The sequence below is a fragment of the Capra hircus genome, chromosome 10, assembly GCF_001704415.2.
Source record: "Capra hircus breed San Clemente chromosome 10, ASM170441v1, whole genome shotgun sequence".
Taxonomy (NCBI): domain Eukaryota; kingdom Metazoa; phylum Chordata; class Mammalia; order Artiodactyla; family Bovidae; genus Capra; species Capra hircus.
The window spans coordinates 88,810,527-88,824,851 of NC_030817.1; the positions used below are offsets into that span (position 1 = coordinate 88,810,527).

General features: G+C 41.4%; 1 protein-coding gene across 1 annotated transcript in view; it reads right to left on the reverse strand.

Annotated features, from left to right (window-relative positions):
• Nucleotides 1-14,325, reverse strand: part of HACD3 (3-hydroxyacyl-CoA dehydratase 3) — a 30,991-nt gene that overhangs the window by 12,717 nt on the left and 3,949 nt on the right. The window contains exons 2-6 of the mRNA XM_005685117.3: nt 11,816-11,858; nt 9,675-9,748; nt 8,532-8,696; nt 6,465-6,516; nt 2,305-2,415 (exon numbers count right to left, since the gene is read on the reverse strand). Coding sequence (XP_005685174.1) covers nt 2,305-2,415; nt 6,465-6,516; nt 8,532-8,696; nt 9,675-9,748; nt 11,816-11,858 — 445 coding nt within the window. The remainder of the gene's footprint in view (nt 1-2,304; nt 2,416-6,464; nt 6,517-8,531; nt 8,697-9,674; nt 9,749-11,815; nt 11,859-14,325) is intronic.

The following is a 14,325-nucleotide window of genomic DNA, read 5'->3' on the forward strand; positions in this document are numbered from 1 at the left end:
CCTGAGGTTATTGATATTTCTCCCAGTAATCTTGATTTCAGCTTGTGCTTCATCCAGCTCAGCATTTCACTTGATGTACTCTGCATATAAGTTGAACAAGCAGGGTAACAATATACAGCCTTGACATACTTCTTTCCCTATCTGAAACCAGTCTGTTGTTCCATGTCTGGTTCTAACTGTTGCTTCTTGACCTGCATACAGATTTCTCAGGAAGCAGGTAAGGTGGTCTGGTATTCCAATCTCTTGAAGAATTTTCTACAGTGTGTTGTGATCCACGCAGTCAAAGGTTTTGGAAAAGTCAATGAAACAGAAGTAGATGCTTTTCCAGAACTCTCTTGCTTTTTATATGAGCCAACAGATGTTGGCAATTTGATCTCTGTGTTCCTCTGCTTTTTCTAAATCCAGCTTGAACATCTGGAAGTTCTCGGTTTACGGTGAAGCCTAGCTTGGAGAATTTTGAGCACTACTTTGCTAGCGTGTGAGATGAGTACAATTGTGAGGTAGTTTGAGCATTCTTTGACATTGCCTTTTTTTGGGATTGGAATGAAAAACTGACCTTTTCCAGTCCTGTGACCACTGTTGAGTTTTCCAAATTTGGTGGCATATTGAGTGCAGCATTTTAACAGTATCATCTTTTATGGATTTGAAATAGCTCAGCTGGAATTTCATCACCTCCACTAGCTTTGTTTGTAGTGATGCTTCTTAAGGCCCATTTGACTGTGCACTCCAGGATGTCTGGATCTAGACGAGTGATCACACCATCGTGGTTATCTGGGTCACTGAGGGTCTTGAGTACCTTGCAAAATGATTTTCCCAAAGAGCTGTACTTATGCACCCTCCCCAGTAGCCACTGTTATGTTTATTTTAGCACATGTTGTTTTCAATTAGGCCTCTTTTAGAACTTTGCAAAACTGATACATAAAAAATACATTTCCTTCACCATTACTGAGTTAAACATTTTGCTGTATGTTAAATTAGTTTTATTTCCTCTTATGAACTGCCTGTACATGATCTTATCTATTGGGTAGAGTTTTCACATTTTAAAATCAATTTTACAAGTTGTTTATATGTAAAAAAAAAAAAGTTGCCAATATTTGTTACAATTTTTCACCAACCCTCCATCCTCATTTTGCTCAACTCAATATGCTTTTAATCTTTAATGTTGTTTTGGATGGATATTTTTAGATATATAGAAATTTAGGCATTTTATGTAATCAAATACATTGACCTTTTTCTTATGATTTCTTCTATTATTTTCAAAGTTAGAAAATCCTAACCCTCCACATGTGATTTTCATAAATGTTTATTTATATCTTCTATTATGACTTAACTTTTTGATATATGACTCCTAAGTCTTTGGGGGGGATTTTTTATTTTCCCTTTATATACAGTATGAGAAGAGTTAAACAGATTATCTGCCTCGCAAATCAAGCCAATTTTCCTTGGGAACATTATTAGATAGATTTCCCATCTAATAGAAAAAAATGACTGGATAATATTTTCCTTTCCATTGATTCAAAATTCCTTTTTATCATATACATAATCTGGATATATATTATATATTACATAATGTATTGTAATAATAATATATAAGAGCTATTTTTGAGCTACTTAATCACTCTATTAATTAGTCTATCCTTATACTAATACTATACTATTTTAATACCATTTTTTCATAGCAGATAGAGAAAATCCTCTCCCATTACTGTTTCTTCCCTCGAATTTTACTATTTATGGTTCACAATAAAATTTCAGAATACTTTAGATCACATTCTCAAAAATGTTCTATTGTCATTTACTTTGGCCAGAATTCTGCTAAACATAAAAATTAATTTAGCAAGGACTAATACCTTTATGATAGTCTTTTCATTCAGTTTCACAATAGTCCATTTAGTCTATTTAGGCTCCAAAGGAGTGAGATCCCTTTAGGACTGTGTAACTTTGACACTAGGAGTATCTCATCAATTTAGTTAGTTATAAATGAATTATCAAGCAGTGAATAAGAAAGGGATGTTAGTCCAAGATGTATCCTTGGCTAGCTGGGTGGATGTGGACCATTTCTTTGACCATCTCCAAATCTGTTTCCTCACCTATTAAATGAACAGAACATCCAGGCAGCCTGTTTCACAAGGTCATGGGAAGTGAGAGATGTGAACATACAATGAAAGGTCTGAAGTGCTATATAAATATGGTGGGGGTGGAAGGGGTTGGTGTGGAAGGCTGAAAGGCAGAAAGTGTTACTTCTGGTGAATAGTGGGCCAAACTACTCAAAAAAGAAAGCAAGCTTTGAAACTGTGTACTTGCCTTTTCCCAAGATAAAGAATCTCACAGTCATGTTGACAAATATCCAGGAGAATCCCAAGAACTGCACTAGATTATACATGAACAGGTATCCTTTCTTCAAGCTTATAAGAGCTGAAAAGCAAAGAAAGGCAGAAAGATGTTAAAAGTAGTAGTCACAGCAGGAGACAGGTATATGGGGTTTACCTGGATGACTGCATCCCTCTTTCATACATGAGTGCCCTAAGCTCCTCAACAAATACCTGGCCCAGGTCTGCACAAACCAGGCTCTTAGTCCCATAGAAAACAGATAAGCAAAATTATAAGAAACGTTGTAGTCCAAGGCATATCTTCAGAGGTCTTTTTCCTCACAGTCTTGAGGGGTAAGTACACAGACTTAACAAATCAAAGAAGGAAAAGGAAAAATTATATCTGGCAAAAAATAACTGACTAGCTAAGGAGGCATTATCAGGAAAAATATTCAGTCCTTGCTCCTGTCATCTTAATATAATCTACAGTTTCTTTTTTAGAATTTTTTTAGGGCATATAGGTCAAATACCTCAAAGAAACAGAAACTGAATTTTAAAAATCTAATATTTGACCATGTATCCATCCAACCAAACATTAAGTGAACACCTAAAACATGCAAGATACTGTGAGTGGCATCACTGAGCCTCAAAGATGGTTAAGACATGATGCTCCCCTCAGAGAGTTTACAATCTAAAATCCATATTTCAAGATTGAGAGCGACAGGTAATATCCTGTGAGAATTTCAAGGTGAGAAAATGACTTTAGGCTGGAGAAGCATGTATCAGGCCCAGTCTGCATGGATGAGATGGTTATCTAATCAGGGCTTTGGAAGATGGAAGAATGAGGATATAACCAAAGGCTGGAAAACTGCAAACCAGGAAGAAGGAAGGAGAAAGGAGAATAAAGGTCATTAACTTTGCAGCCTAAGGGTTTTCGAAGACATAGCCAATAATGGAATTAAGGGAGGAGTAAGGAGCTTAGACAGAGTCACGGTTGAGTCAAAGGAGTAGGGCAAAGGAAAGGATAATTCTTAAGAAGAGCTTTGGAGTCCAGGTTTTGCTGCTACACATTTATTCCTACCTACATATTTTTATAGCCACATATCAGTGTTTCTATAGAGATATCCAGCACAGACACTTGGTTGATGCTCAAATAATCACACTTGGTATGTCCAATCAAAAACAGCCTTATCTCAAGGGGTCAAAAAAGTCATACTTGTAGCAACATTTAACAAATTAAATTTTTTTCTTCAAAACTACAAAAATGTATTACATTTCCCCATTTAAAGAACTTTATTAGGAGACTTTATGAATTTAGATAAAACTGCTAAAGCTTTTTCTAAGATCATAAAATAATCCATACGTAAAGAATTTTTACATATTTCAGAAGTTTATCCCTCTAAACACCAAAGGTGGCCTTTTTATGTCATTCTTCTTCATCTCCACTAATCCTCTCCCCTCCTCTGCTTTTCTAAAGCAGAAAATTCCTCTAAATTAGTGGTTATTCAAAAATTTTTTAAAGCAACAAATTGTCTTTTCCATAAGAAATGTTATGGACTTCTGTGAACACTTCCATAAGAAGTGTTATTCAGGACGCTAATACATAAAACACAAAAGCCAAGCTGCTCTAATTGAAGCGTACCTGCCTGCTTGGCCTCCCTCTCCAAAGCATCTCTGGGAATCCCTGGGGTACCATGGTACATAGCTTGAAAACAACTGCTCTAAAATTTTCCCTTCAGTCATGTCCGACTCTTTGCAACCCCATGGACTACACAGTCCATGGAATTCTCTAGGCCAGAATACTGGAGTGGGTTCAGTTCAGTTCAGTAGCTCAGTCGTGTCCGACTCTTTGCGACCCCATGAATCGCAGCACACCAGGCCTCCCTGTCCATCACCAACTCCCAGAGTTCGCTCAAACTCACGTCCATCGAGTCAGTGATGCCATTCAGCCATCTCATCCTCTGTCGTCCCCTTTTTCTCCTGCCCCCAATCCCTCCCAGCATCAGAGTCTTTTCCAATGAGCCAACTCTACGTATGAGGTGGCCAAAGTACTGGAGTTTCAGCTTTAGCATCATTCCTTCCAAAGAACACTCAGGGCTGATCTCCTTCAGAATGGACTGGTTGGATCTCTTTGAAGTCCAAGGGACTCTCAAGAGTCTTCTCCAACACCACAGTTCAAAAGCATCAATTCTTCGGCGCTCAGCTTTCTTCACAGTCCACATCCATATATGACCACTGGAAAAACCATAGCCTTGACTAGACGGACCTTTGTTGGCAAAGTAATGTCTCTGCTTTTCAACATGCTATCTAGGTTGGTCATAACTTTCCTTCCAAGGAGTAAGCGTCTTTTAATTTCATGGCTGCAGTCACCATCTGCAGTGATTCTGGAGCCCCCAAAAACAAAGTCTGACACTGTTTCCACTGTTTCCCCATCTATTTCCCATGAAGCGATGGGACCGGATGCCATGATCTTCGTTTTCTGAATGTTGAGCTTTAAGGCAACTTTTTCACTCTCCTCTTTCACTTTCATCAAGAGGCTTTTTAGTTCCTCTTCATTTTCTGCCATAAAGGTGGTATCATCTGCTTATCTGAGGTTATTGATATTTCTCCTGGTAATCTTGATTCCAGCTTGTCCTTCTTCCAGCCCAGCGTTTCTCATGATACACTCTGCATATAAGTTAAATAAGCAGGGTGACAATATACAGCCTTGACGGACTCCTTTTCCTATTTGGAGCCAGTCTGTTGTTCCATGTCCAGTTCTAACTGTTGCTTCCTGACCTGCATATAGGTTTCTCAAGAGGCAGGTCAGGTGGTCTGGTATTCCCATCTCTTTCAGAATTTTCCACAGTTTACTGTGATCCACACAGTCAAAGGCTTGGCATAGTCAATAAAGCAGAGGTAGATGTTTTTCTGGAACTCTCTTGCTTTTTTGATGATCCAGCAGGTGTTGGCAATTTGATCTCTGGTTCCTCTGCCTTTTCTAAAACCAGGTTCAACATCTGGAAGTTCACGGTTCACGTATTGCTGAAGCCTGGCTTGGAGAATTTTGAGAATTACTTTACTAGTATGTGAGATGAGTGCAATTGTGCGATAGTTTGAACATTCTTTGGCATTGCCTTTCTTTGGAATTGGAATGAAAACTGACCTTTTCCAGTCCTGTGGCCACTGGAGTGGGTAGCCTTTCCCTTCCCCAGGGGATCTTCCCAACCCAAGGGTCAAACCCAGGTCTCCCACATTGCAGGCGGATTCTTTACCAGCTGAGCCACAAGGGAAGCCCAAGACACTGGAATGGGTAGCCTATCCCTTCTCCAGAGGATCTTCCCATCCCAGGAATCAAACCAGTCTCCTGCATCGCAGGCAGATTCTTTACCAACTGAGCTGTCAGGGAAGCTCTTTCCCTAGTTATGGCATGCCAAATAAGTGCCACTAAAACTTGAAAAGTTTTTTTATTTTGGACACATGAGGAACACTTATTCATTCTGCTTTTCAGCATTAATCTTGTATAGACCTGCATGGTCCTCCAACCAGAATGGATAAGCTCTTCGAGCACAGGTGCTCTGACGGATTCACTGGCTCCAAAGCTCAAAGGCCTAGGACAACGCTTTCCATAAAGCATGAATTTAAGACAGCTGCTGAATTTAATCTATGATACCCAGAAGATAACACACTTAGAGACAGACACACTTGGACAGACATAAAAGTAGAGCTGAATTTTTAAAAGGTTAATGAATAGCAGGACTATACAGAATACTTTCTATCTTTAAGGCTGACAACCACAGCCCTTGTGATCTCAGTTAGGAAAACACCACCAGACTGGAAGAACTGTAGTCATGGACCTATGCAGTAATTTCCAGGTCTCTGCAGGACTTGCTGCCACCTAGCACCCTACTAGGCCAGTCCAGGAGGCTGAGGTTCTTCCATTCTGCTACACCAACCTTGGTGTACTCAGATGATGTCAGGCCCCCCAACAGCAGGGAAACATTAAAAGTAAATAATACTTTTGATGTGGGTTTGCACAGCTTAAGCATTGGGCATTAAGGATTTCTCATAAACTCATCCACCTAATACGAGCCCTCCTGCCGTTTCACACTCACCCATACTCCCATCTCTGTCACAAGTTAACTGGTAACCACCATAGCAGTAGGGGCAACTTACTTTCAGGGGAGCCTTGGCTTTCGAGTCTGAGTTTATTTAAGCGTTCTTCTTCCTAGAATTTGGACAGAAGTTTTCCAAGAACACAAGTTAGACTACTGTATGGTACAGAATAGGGAACTTTATTCAATATCCTGTGATAAACCATAAGGGAAAAGAATATGAAAAAGGATGTGTATAAATGAGTGACTCTGCTGTACAGCAATAATGTATTTAACATTGTATTTTAATTATACTTCAGTAAAAAAAAAAAATTGAAAAAAAAAAAAACCCAGAAGTTAAAATTCCCAGATGCTTGCAGAAGCCCACATGAGAGATAAACGATATGACTCCTTCAAAGCCACCTCCTCCTCCAATTGTGTTCTCACTTCCTTGGGAAGAATGTCTGAAGTCATGGTACTAAGAAGCCTGACTCCTTACTGGGTAGCACTGGCACTATAGAATAACTATCCAGTGCTCACAGAATTACACCAATCAGCTGGCTTCCAAACTACAAAGTGGGCAGCCTTAAGATCTTTGAGCTGGAAAAGACATCTAGAAAATCTGTCATGGTTTTAGAAACAAAACAGAAATTTAAGACAGGAAATAGATTGCTATTTCATTTTTTAAGACTTCGATGATTTTCTAGAAGCTAAAATCAAATCTCCAACATTAGTGTGAACTTATATTAGGATAATATAGATATAGATGGATATATATGGAAATACTTATAGATACATGCATATACATGGGCTGGTATACACACATATATTTCCTTGTGCTGTCAGCTGAGAGAACCTAAAAGTAATACGTCAGTAGCAATGAACACTTTTAGCACCCAGATCACCCGGATTCTGGTTTCCACTATCATCCTGCAATAAAAACAACAGGCCTGGGAATATACAAGATAAACCTGGAGCAGCTTACCGTGCCAGAAATTAAGGATGCACTTTAAAAAAAAGGCCCATGATGATGCAGCTGTGTCAAAGGGACACAAGAGCCTACTGCAAGAGCTTCCAGCGGCCAAAGACAGAACAATTTGAGCAACAAGATATATAACACACTATTGGATTACAGCACAAACTATAAAACAATATAAATCAGTATGGATATTGTCATTTATTTATATCAGAACAGTGTCCCTTTGACACAGCTCCATCCTCATGGGCCTTTTTTTTTTTTTAAGTGCATCCTTAATTTCTGGCATGGTAAGCTGCTCCAGGTTTATCTTGTATATTCCCAGGCCTGTTGTTTTTATTGCAGGGATGATAGTGGAAACCAGAATCTGGGTAATCTGGGTGCTAAGAGTGCTCATTGCTACTGACGTATACTGATATAAATAAACGACAATAAATAAAGGAGAAAAGAAAAATCTCCCATGCAGAATTCCAAAGAAAGTATACAGATACTCCACCCTAAGAATGGGAAGCATAACTCCTGGCTCGTTAAGTGTGGACTGTGCACAGTGACCTCCTTCCAAAGAAAACAGTAAAGAAAGGAGAGGAGTAACATCAGAGTAGAGCTTCCCTGGCGGCTCCAAGGTTAAAGCATCTGCCTCTAATGCGGAAGACCTGAGTTCAATCCTGGGTCGGGAAGATCCCTGGAGAAGGAAATGGCAACCCACTCCAGGAGAATCCCATGGATGGAGGAGCCTGGTGGGCTACAGTCCATGGGGTTGCAAAGAGTCGGACACGACTGAGCAACTTAACTTAACCTAGAGAAACCATACAGTGGAGAAACCTACCAAAAATTAACCACATCTAGGTGAAGCAAGATTAACATCAATAGCTGTAGGTCATGTTGAGGGTATACAACCTTGATATGACATGATAAGAAGGGTACTTTACCTCTGTGGCCTTCCTATGCAAAACTCATCACCCTAAGCTAATCATGAGAAAAACATCAAACAAAACCCAACTGAGGAACAGTCTACAAAATACGTGACCAATACTTCTATAAAACCACGTCTCCAGGTCAATCAGTGAATTTATATTTTTGTCCTTATTTTATCAGATCCTGATAGATATCTGAGGTGCCCCAAATAACTTGGGTTCCTCATGACTTCTGTCTAGATCCCAGATCCTTACTGACCTTGGCTCTGAGCTCCATTTCAGCATCAGACTCGTCCAGCCAACGATCAAAGTCAGGGGCCAAAAACAGCGGGCGCTTCTCCTGCTTGGTGAGTCTCTCCCACCATTGACTCACCTTCTTCTGTACAGTGATGTTTACCTGCCTCTGGGTCAGTTTGTAAACCGGCTAGGAGAGAGAGCAAGAACGTGAGAATGCCCTTTCCCATCCCGCACTCCTTCCCTTGAAACTGCACAAACCACTGTGGCTGAACAGAGAAGCTGCATGGTACTTACTGCCATTCCTTCTCGGTTCCTAAAAGTCCTGGGGCAAAGAGAACATCTAGACCAAGGGCTGGTACGAGGAAGAACGCCAAGAGCAGCAGTGTCTTGCTCTGGTTCCCTCCCCACCACCCTGCCCCGCTGGGGACACAGGAGGAAAGCCAGACAAGAAAGGCAGATAGTCTTGGTTATCTCGGCAGAAATTAGCATGAACACCCTACCGGACCTACATCATGCCAGGCTCTACATCCAACCACCTTCTCAGGTGCACCACTGCCTTCCAAACCTTCTTCCCATGAAGATGATTCAATTCAAATGGTCAGTGGTTTCCAGCATTTAGAAAGGCCTGCATCAAGGCCAGAACTGTACTGTCTCAGTTACACCTGTTTTTAAAATCAGTCTTTCACTACAGAGCCTTCTCAACTAAACTCAAATTCTTAGGGGCTGCTCCAGCTCATTATTTCTCTATACGGCCTCTCTCTTTGCCTCCAAAGCAAGTCCCAGACTGCTGACTGTTAAGAAACCCTGAAACCACCTCTGACTAGTAAGAAACCCTGAAACCACCGCTGACTATTAAGAAACTCACAGCTGGAAAGAACCTTAGAGATCCACTTGACCCAATCCTTCATGTAACATATGAGAAAACTGAAATGCGAAGAAGTGAGGAGACGTCTTCAATCCACTAATGACGACAGAGCCCAGATTCAACTCAGGTTCTCCAATTTTCCTCCTATTCTGTGGCTAACACCTGGGCTCTGTTCCAAACAAAAGTATATTCTGCTTAGATTTATCTTCTTCTTCCCCATAAGGCTTGCCCCCCATTTCACAAAACTATAAGTATTTATTTCTTAAAATAGAAAGGGAAGTAAGGAAGGAAAGAACATACCTCTGGCTTCACAAGGTCTAAGAATTCCAGGTGAAATTCATAAACATTGTCTCCTTTGGCACCATGCCCCTGAGCTATAAAGAAATGTGGGTTGCTGTGAACTTGAGCAGAGCAATGCCGTTCAAATGTTAGCTTGGTGCTGTTCTTTCAGAAGTATGCAAATCAAGTGAGTGGGGGCTTGCGAGCAGAGCTACTCAACAGCTAGATGAAAGCTAAATCTTTGACAAAAGTTTATCTCCTTATGACTTTCTCGTGATCAGCTCTAGAATATTTAATATTCTAATGAGGCCTCAATGATGGCCAGTATAAATAACAGACAAGCAAAAAGAATACAGAAAGCAAAGCCAAAGGTAACACTCTATATAAATTTAATGTTCACATTTATCTTGGCTCTGAATCCACAGCAGAGAAAAGTCAAGTAGGTGTATTCTCTTGACTGCAGTTTAGGAAAGCTGCAGGGTACACAGACCCTCTAATATACCGTCTCAAAGAAAATTCTAAATTTAACACCATCCAACCAGAGACAGGAGACTTTGCAGGTGACACCAGTGATAAGAACCTGCCGGCCAGTGCAGGAAACATAAGACATAGGTTTCATCTCTGGGTCAGGAAGATCCCCTGGAGGAGGGCATGGCAACCCACTCCAGTATTCTTGCCTGGGAAATCCCATGGACAGAGGAGCCTGGCAGGCCAAGCCCATGAGGTCACAAAGAGTCGGACACAACTGAAGCAACTTGCACACACAACCAGGGGTAGACAATGGAGCAGCTGACTGCTCCTTTAGCACATTCCAAATGGAATAAAAAAGAGAGGTACCATTTTCTCAGCTCATTACCGAGAGGACAAGTGGAACTAGGGGGAAAGACCTCAGGTTGACCATCATGCCCTTCCTGGGCCCTGACACGGCATTTTCCCCCAAAGGCAGCAGGTGCCACGCCTAAAGGCCAGTGACTACGGGATGTCCCTGCCCTCTAACTTTCGGGATTATCTTTCCTCATCTGACTGTGTGTGGAAGGACTTGCCTATTATGTGCTACAGGTAGCTATTCTCTAAGACCACAAATTCCTTAAGGTAGGACAGTCTAGAAAGCTCCACATGGCAACATACACGTTTATCATTTTAATTTCCTTTCAAATGCTGAGCTCCCTCCAACATCTGAGCCATTACCACCAGGGCTCTCACTTGGAAAAGTCGATTCAAAAGCCAGGCTGTGCTTTTACATAAGTATATTAAGGTAGATGGAGTCTCATATAAGGCAGAAACTCTTCAATCTCCCATAACCCAGTCACTTACTAATGACATTCCAAGGAACCAGAATAGAAAGACAGCAGGGAGAATCCCACTCCACTGGGTATCAGTGAATCCCGACCTACCCTCTCAGGCTCAGCAGAAAACCTGCTGATGAACTAAGAAGGAGATGGAGGTGAATTCACAGAATTAAAGACTCTCAGAGCTGGAAAGGCTTCAGATATCATCTAAAGTACAATGTGTATCAAACTGGCCTGTAAGTATAACATCAGGGAGCCACAAAGTCTTGTTAAGAAAATTTCTATTTTGGGGTTTTGTTCTAATATTTTTAAAAAGAAGCATATTTGGAGTCATCTAGATGGTTACCTTATAATCAAGTAATACTTACTTATATGAGTTCAGCGGCTGTTTGCCACTGCGTTCACGAGTGTAATGGAGTCAAATATCACCTACAGTGACCATATTTAACTCTTAACATGTTTCTCAATCTAGGGTCTATGGCCCTAGAGGATCCTGTAGATATATGTTCAGGTGTCCTTGGATCTTCAAGTTTAAGAAACACAGATTATAACCCAATATCCTAATTTCATAGGCCCACAGAAATCAATAAATTGTCCAAAGCAGTAGCAGAATTTTAAGCTACAAGATAAATCTCCTGATCTCTAACCTAGGATACCATTGTGCTACATCTGCTGCCTTTCCCAGGGGAAAGTGGGATGTTAAATTTCTGAGCTCTCTGATCATATACCTCAAGACAATATAATTTACCCCAAGAGTATCAGAAAGGTGAACGTCAATAGAGAGTGAGTAAAATAAACAGATAAAAATAAAAAGCAACCCTCACAATGTCTCTCTAACTGCAGGGGCCTGGGAACCTTTGCCCAGATACTGACCTTTGAAATGTAGCACATTTTCAGTGATGCTGATGGCAGGATTCTGTGGAAAGAGACCAAGAAAGCAAGAAGGACATTTTAATGAAGAGAGAAATCAAATTAAAACCAGTGGCTTACTTCCCTCCCTACATCCTTCCACCTTGGGGACTCAACCTTCCTGCCCTGTGCTTCCTCCAGAGAATATATTTGGTCATTTACTCCCATCTCTGTGGAGGATTTCTCTATCTGTACACATGGGAGACTGCAGGCTCCCCCAAGAAGGACCCTAAACTGCTCTGCTGTGCAGAGTAATCATATACTGAGTCAGTCCATTCTGCTCATGGGCAGTGGTGGATGGTGCCGTGTGAGGTGCTGCGGGGGAATACACACATCTCAGACTCAGTGCCCGAGCTGTGGAGGCAGGGAAGCCAGCAGAACAGATGAGTCACACCCTGTGAGAAGAAACAATATAGTATCAAGTAACATATGCTCAAGACCAAAAGAGCAGTGAAAAACAGTTAAGTGTTACGGGCATTTACAACAGTTAAGTGTTAGGGGAGTTTAAGAAGAGAGTGAGTATAACAGGAACAGAACGGCTAGGGACAGCCTTACCAGGAGGGACACCCATACCGCATCATGAAAAACAAATTAATTCCTCTATGTTACATGAAGGGCTGCAGATTACAGGCAGTTGGATGAAAATGGAAACGTGCAGTCCCTTAGTCTTAGGTTCCACGCTCTCTTAACCTCTATCCAAACCAAGACTAGAAGAGATGGAAATTCTCTAAATTGTTCATTTATTCCCAGAAGTTGTTATGTGCCTTTTAGCAACTTAATTTTTTTTTCCCCCCGGGGGATAAGAAACAGTTTGCATCCTAATTCCCAGATCAAAATGAACAGGCATGAAGCAGCATGTTTCCAGTGCCATAACTAGCTCATTTACTCTTCTTCTATAGGCTCTGCCCTCTGTGTTCCATCTTGCATCAAAGAAAAACAAACAAGACAGAGAGAAGGTGAAGGGTATGTTTATTCTAACAGTGGGAGCCTAAGTGCTTCACTCATAGCCATGAAGGCTGGGTGAGGGAGCTTTTAAGCCAAGAACCTCCCCGGTGAGAGTACAGACTTAAGGCTGAGAAGCTCACCCCCAGGGGCTAATAAGCCAGATGATCTTCTCTGTGCCAGGGACAGGGAATTAAGGAACTTCACCAAAAAAAGTTATACTTTCAGGGGCATGGTTCCTCTCTAAGGGTGGCAGGGTTTTAGTGTGAGTATTATCATGAAAGCTTGAGATCTGGGATGTCTTAGTGGTACATTTCCTATTTAGGTCACTTCTTTGCCTACTCTGTGTTCCCCATATCCTAATTCACTTGGAAGGGAAAAAAGGAGTTTGTGGGGAGCTCAGTTTATTCTCCTCGGACGTAAGATGTGAGCAGCCAAGGTTTAAGCTCTAGCCACAGCACAAGGCCTGCAGTTCATTAAGCAATGGAGTCAGATTTTAGATGCTAACTCCTTCCCTGGTAGCTCAGTCAGTAAAGAAACTGCCTGCAGAGCAGGAGACCAGGGTTCAATCCTTGGGTCAGGAAGATCCCCTGGAGAAAGAAATGGCAACCTACGCCAGTATTCTTGCTTGGAGAACCCCATCGACAGAGGAACCTGGTGGGCTACAGTCCGTGGGGTCACAAGAGTCAGACACGACTTAGCAACTAAACCACCATCAACTCCTACCAGCAGTACACGGGCATGTCAGCTTCTCCGAAGGTGTTGGTAATTAAGGAAGATGTTTCGATTAAAAAATAAAAAATTTGCCAGAAACAAGCTCAAAACTGGGAAGGAAGAGACACGGAAGCGATAAAAAAAAAATAACATCTATGTCTATAAATGAGATTGGCCTATAATTTCCCTTTCTCCTAATTGCATCATCAAATGAACTGGAGAATGTTCTCTCTTTCTCTTTTCTGGAAATGCAAGTATAAGTCTTCTGTGGTTGCCACCTGCAAGATGCCCCCCATGATCTTCTCCCCCTGGTATTTATACTCGTCAGCCTTCCAAATGACATCAGGAATCTGTGTAACCAATAGAACACAGTGGAAATGAACGATGTGACTTCTCATGCTAGGTCGTAAAAGGCACTGCAGCTTCCTTCTGAGCTCGCTCTGGGAAAACTCGGACACCAGGGCGTGAGAACACTCCAGCAGTCCCATGTATCCTCTCTGGAGGATTAACTCATGGATACCCACTTGCCAATAAGGTGAGTGACACATCCTTGAAGAGTCTACTTCAGGTCATCACACGTTGTCAATCACAAATGACATCTGAACAACCACATGAGAGATCCCAAGCCACAACACCCAACTGAGTCTTTTCTGAAGGACTCAGAAAACAGAGAGATTGACTTTTGTGTATGGCATAAGACATGATCTTATTTTATCTTTTTGCCACTTGGATTACCAATTGTCCCAACACCATCTCCTGAATGGTTCACCCTTTCCTCCATTAATTTGTAAAGCCACCACTGCTGTTCAATAAGTTTT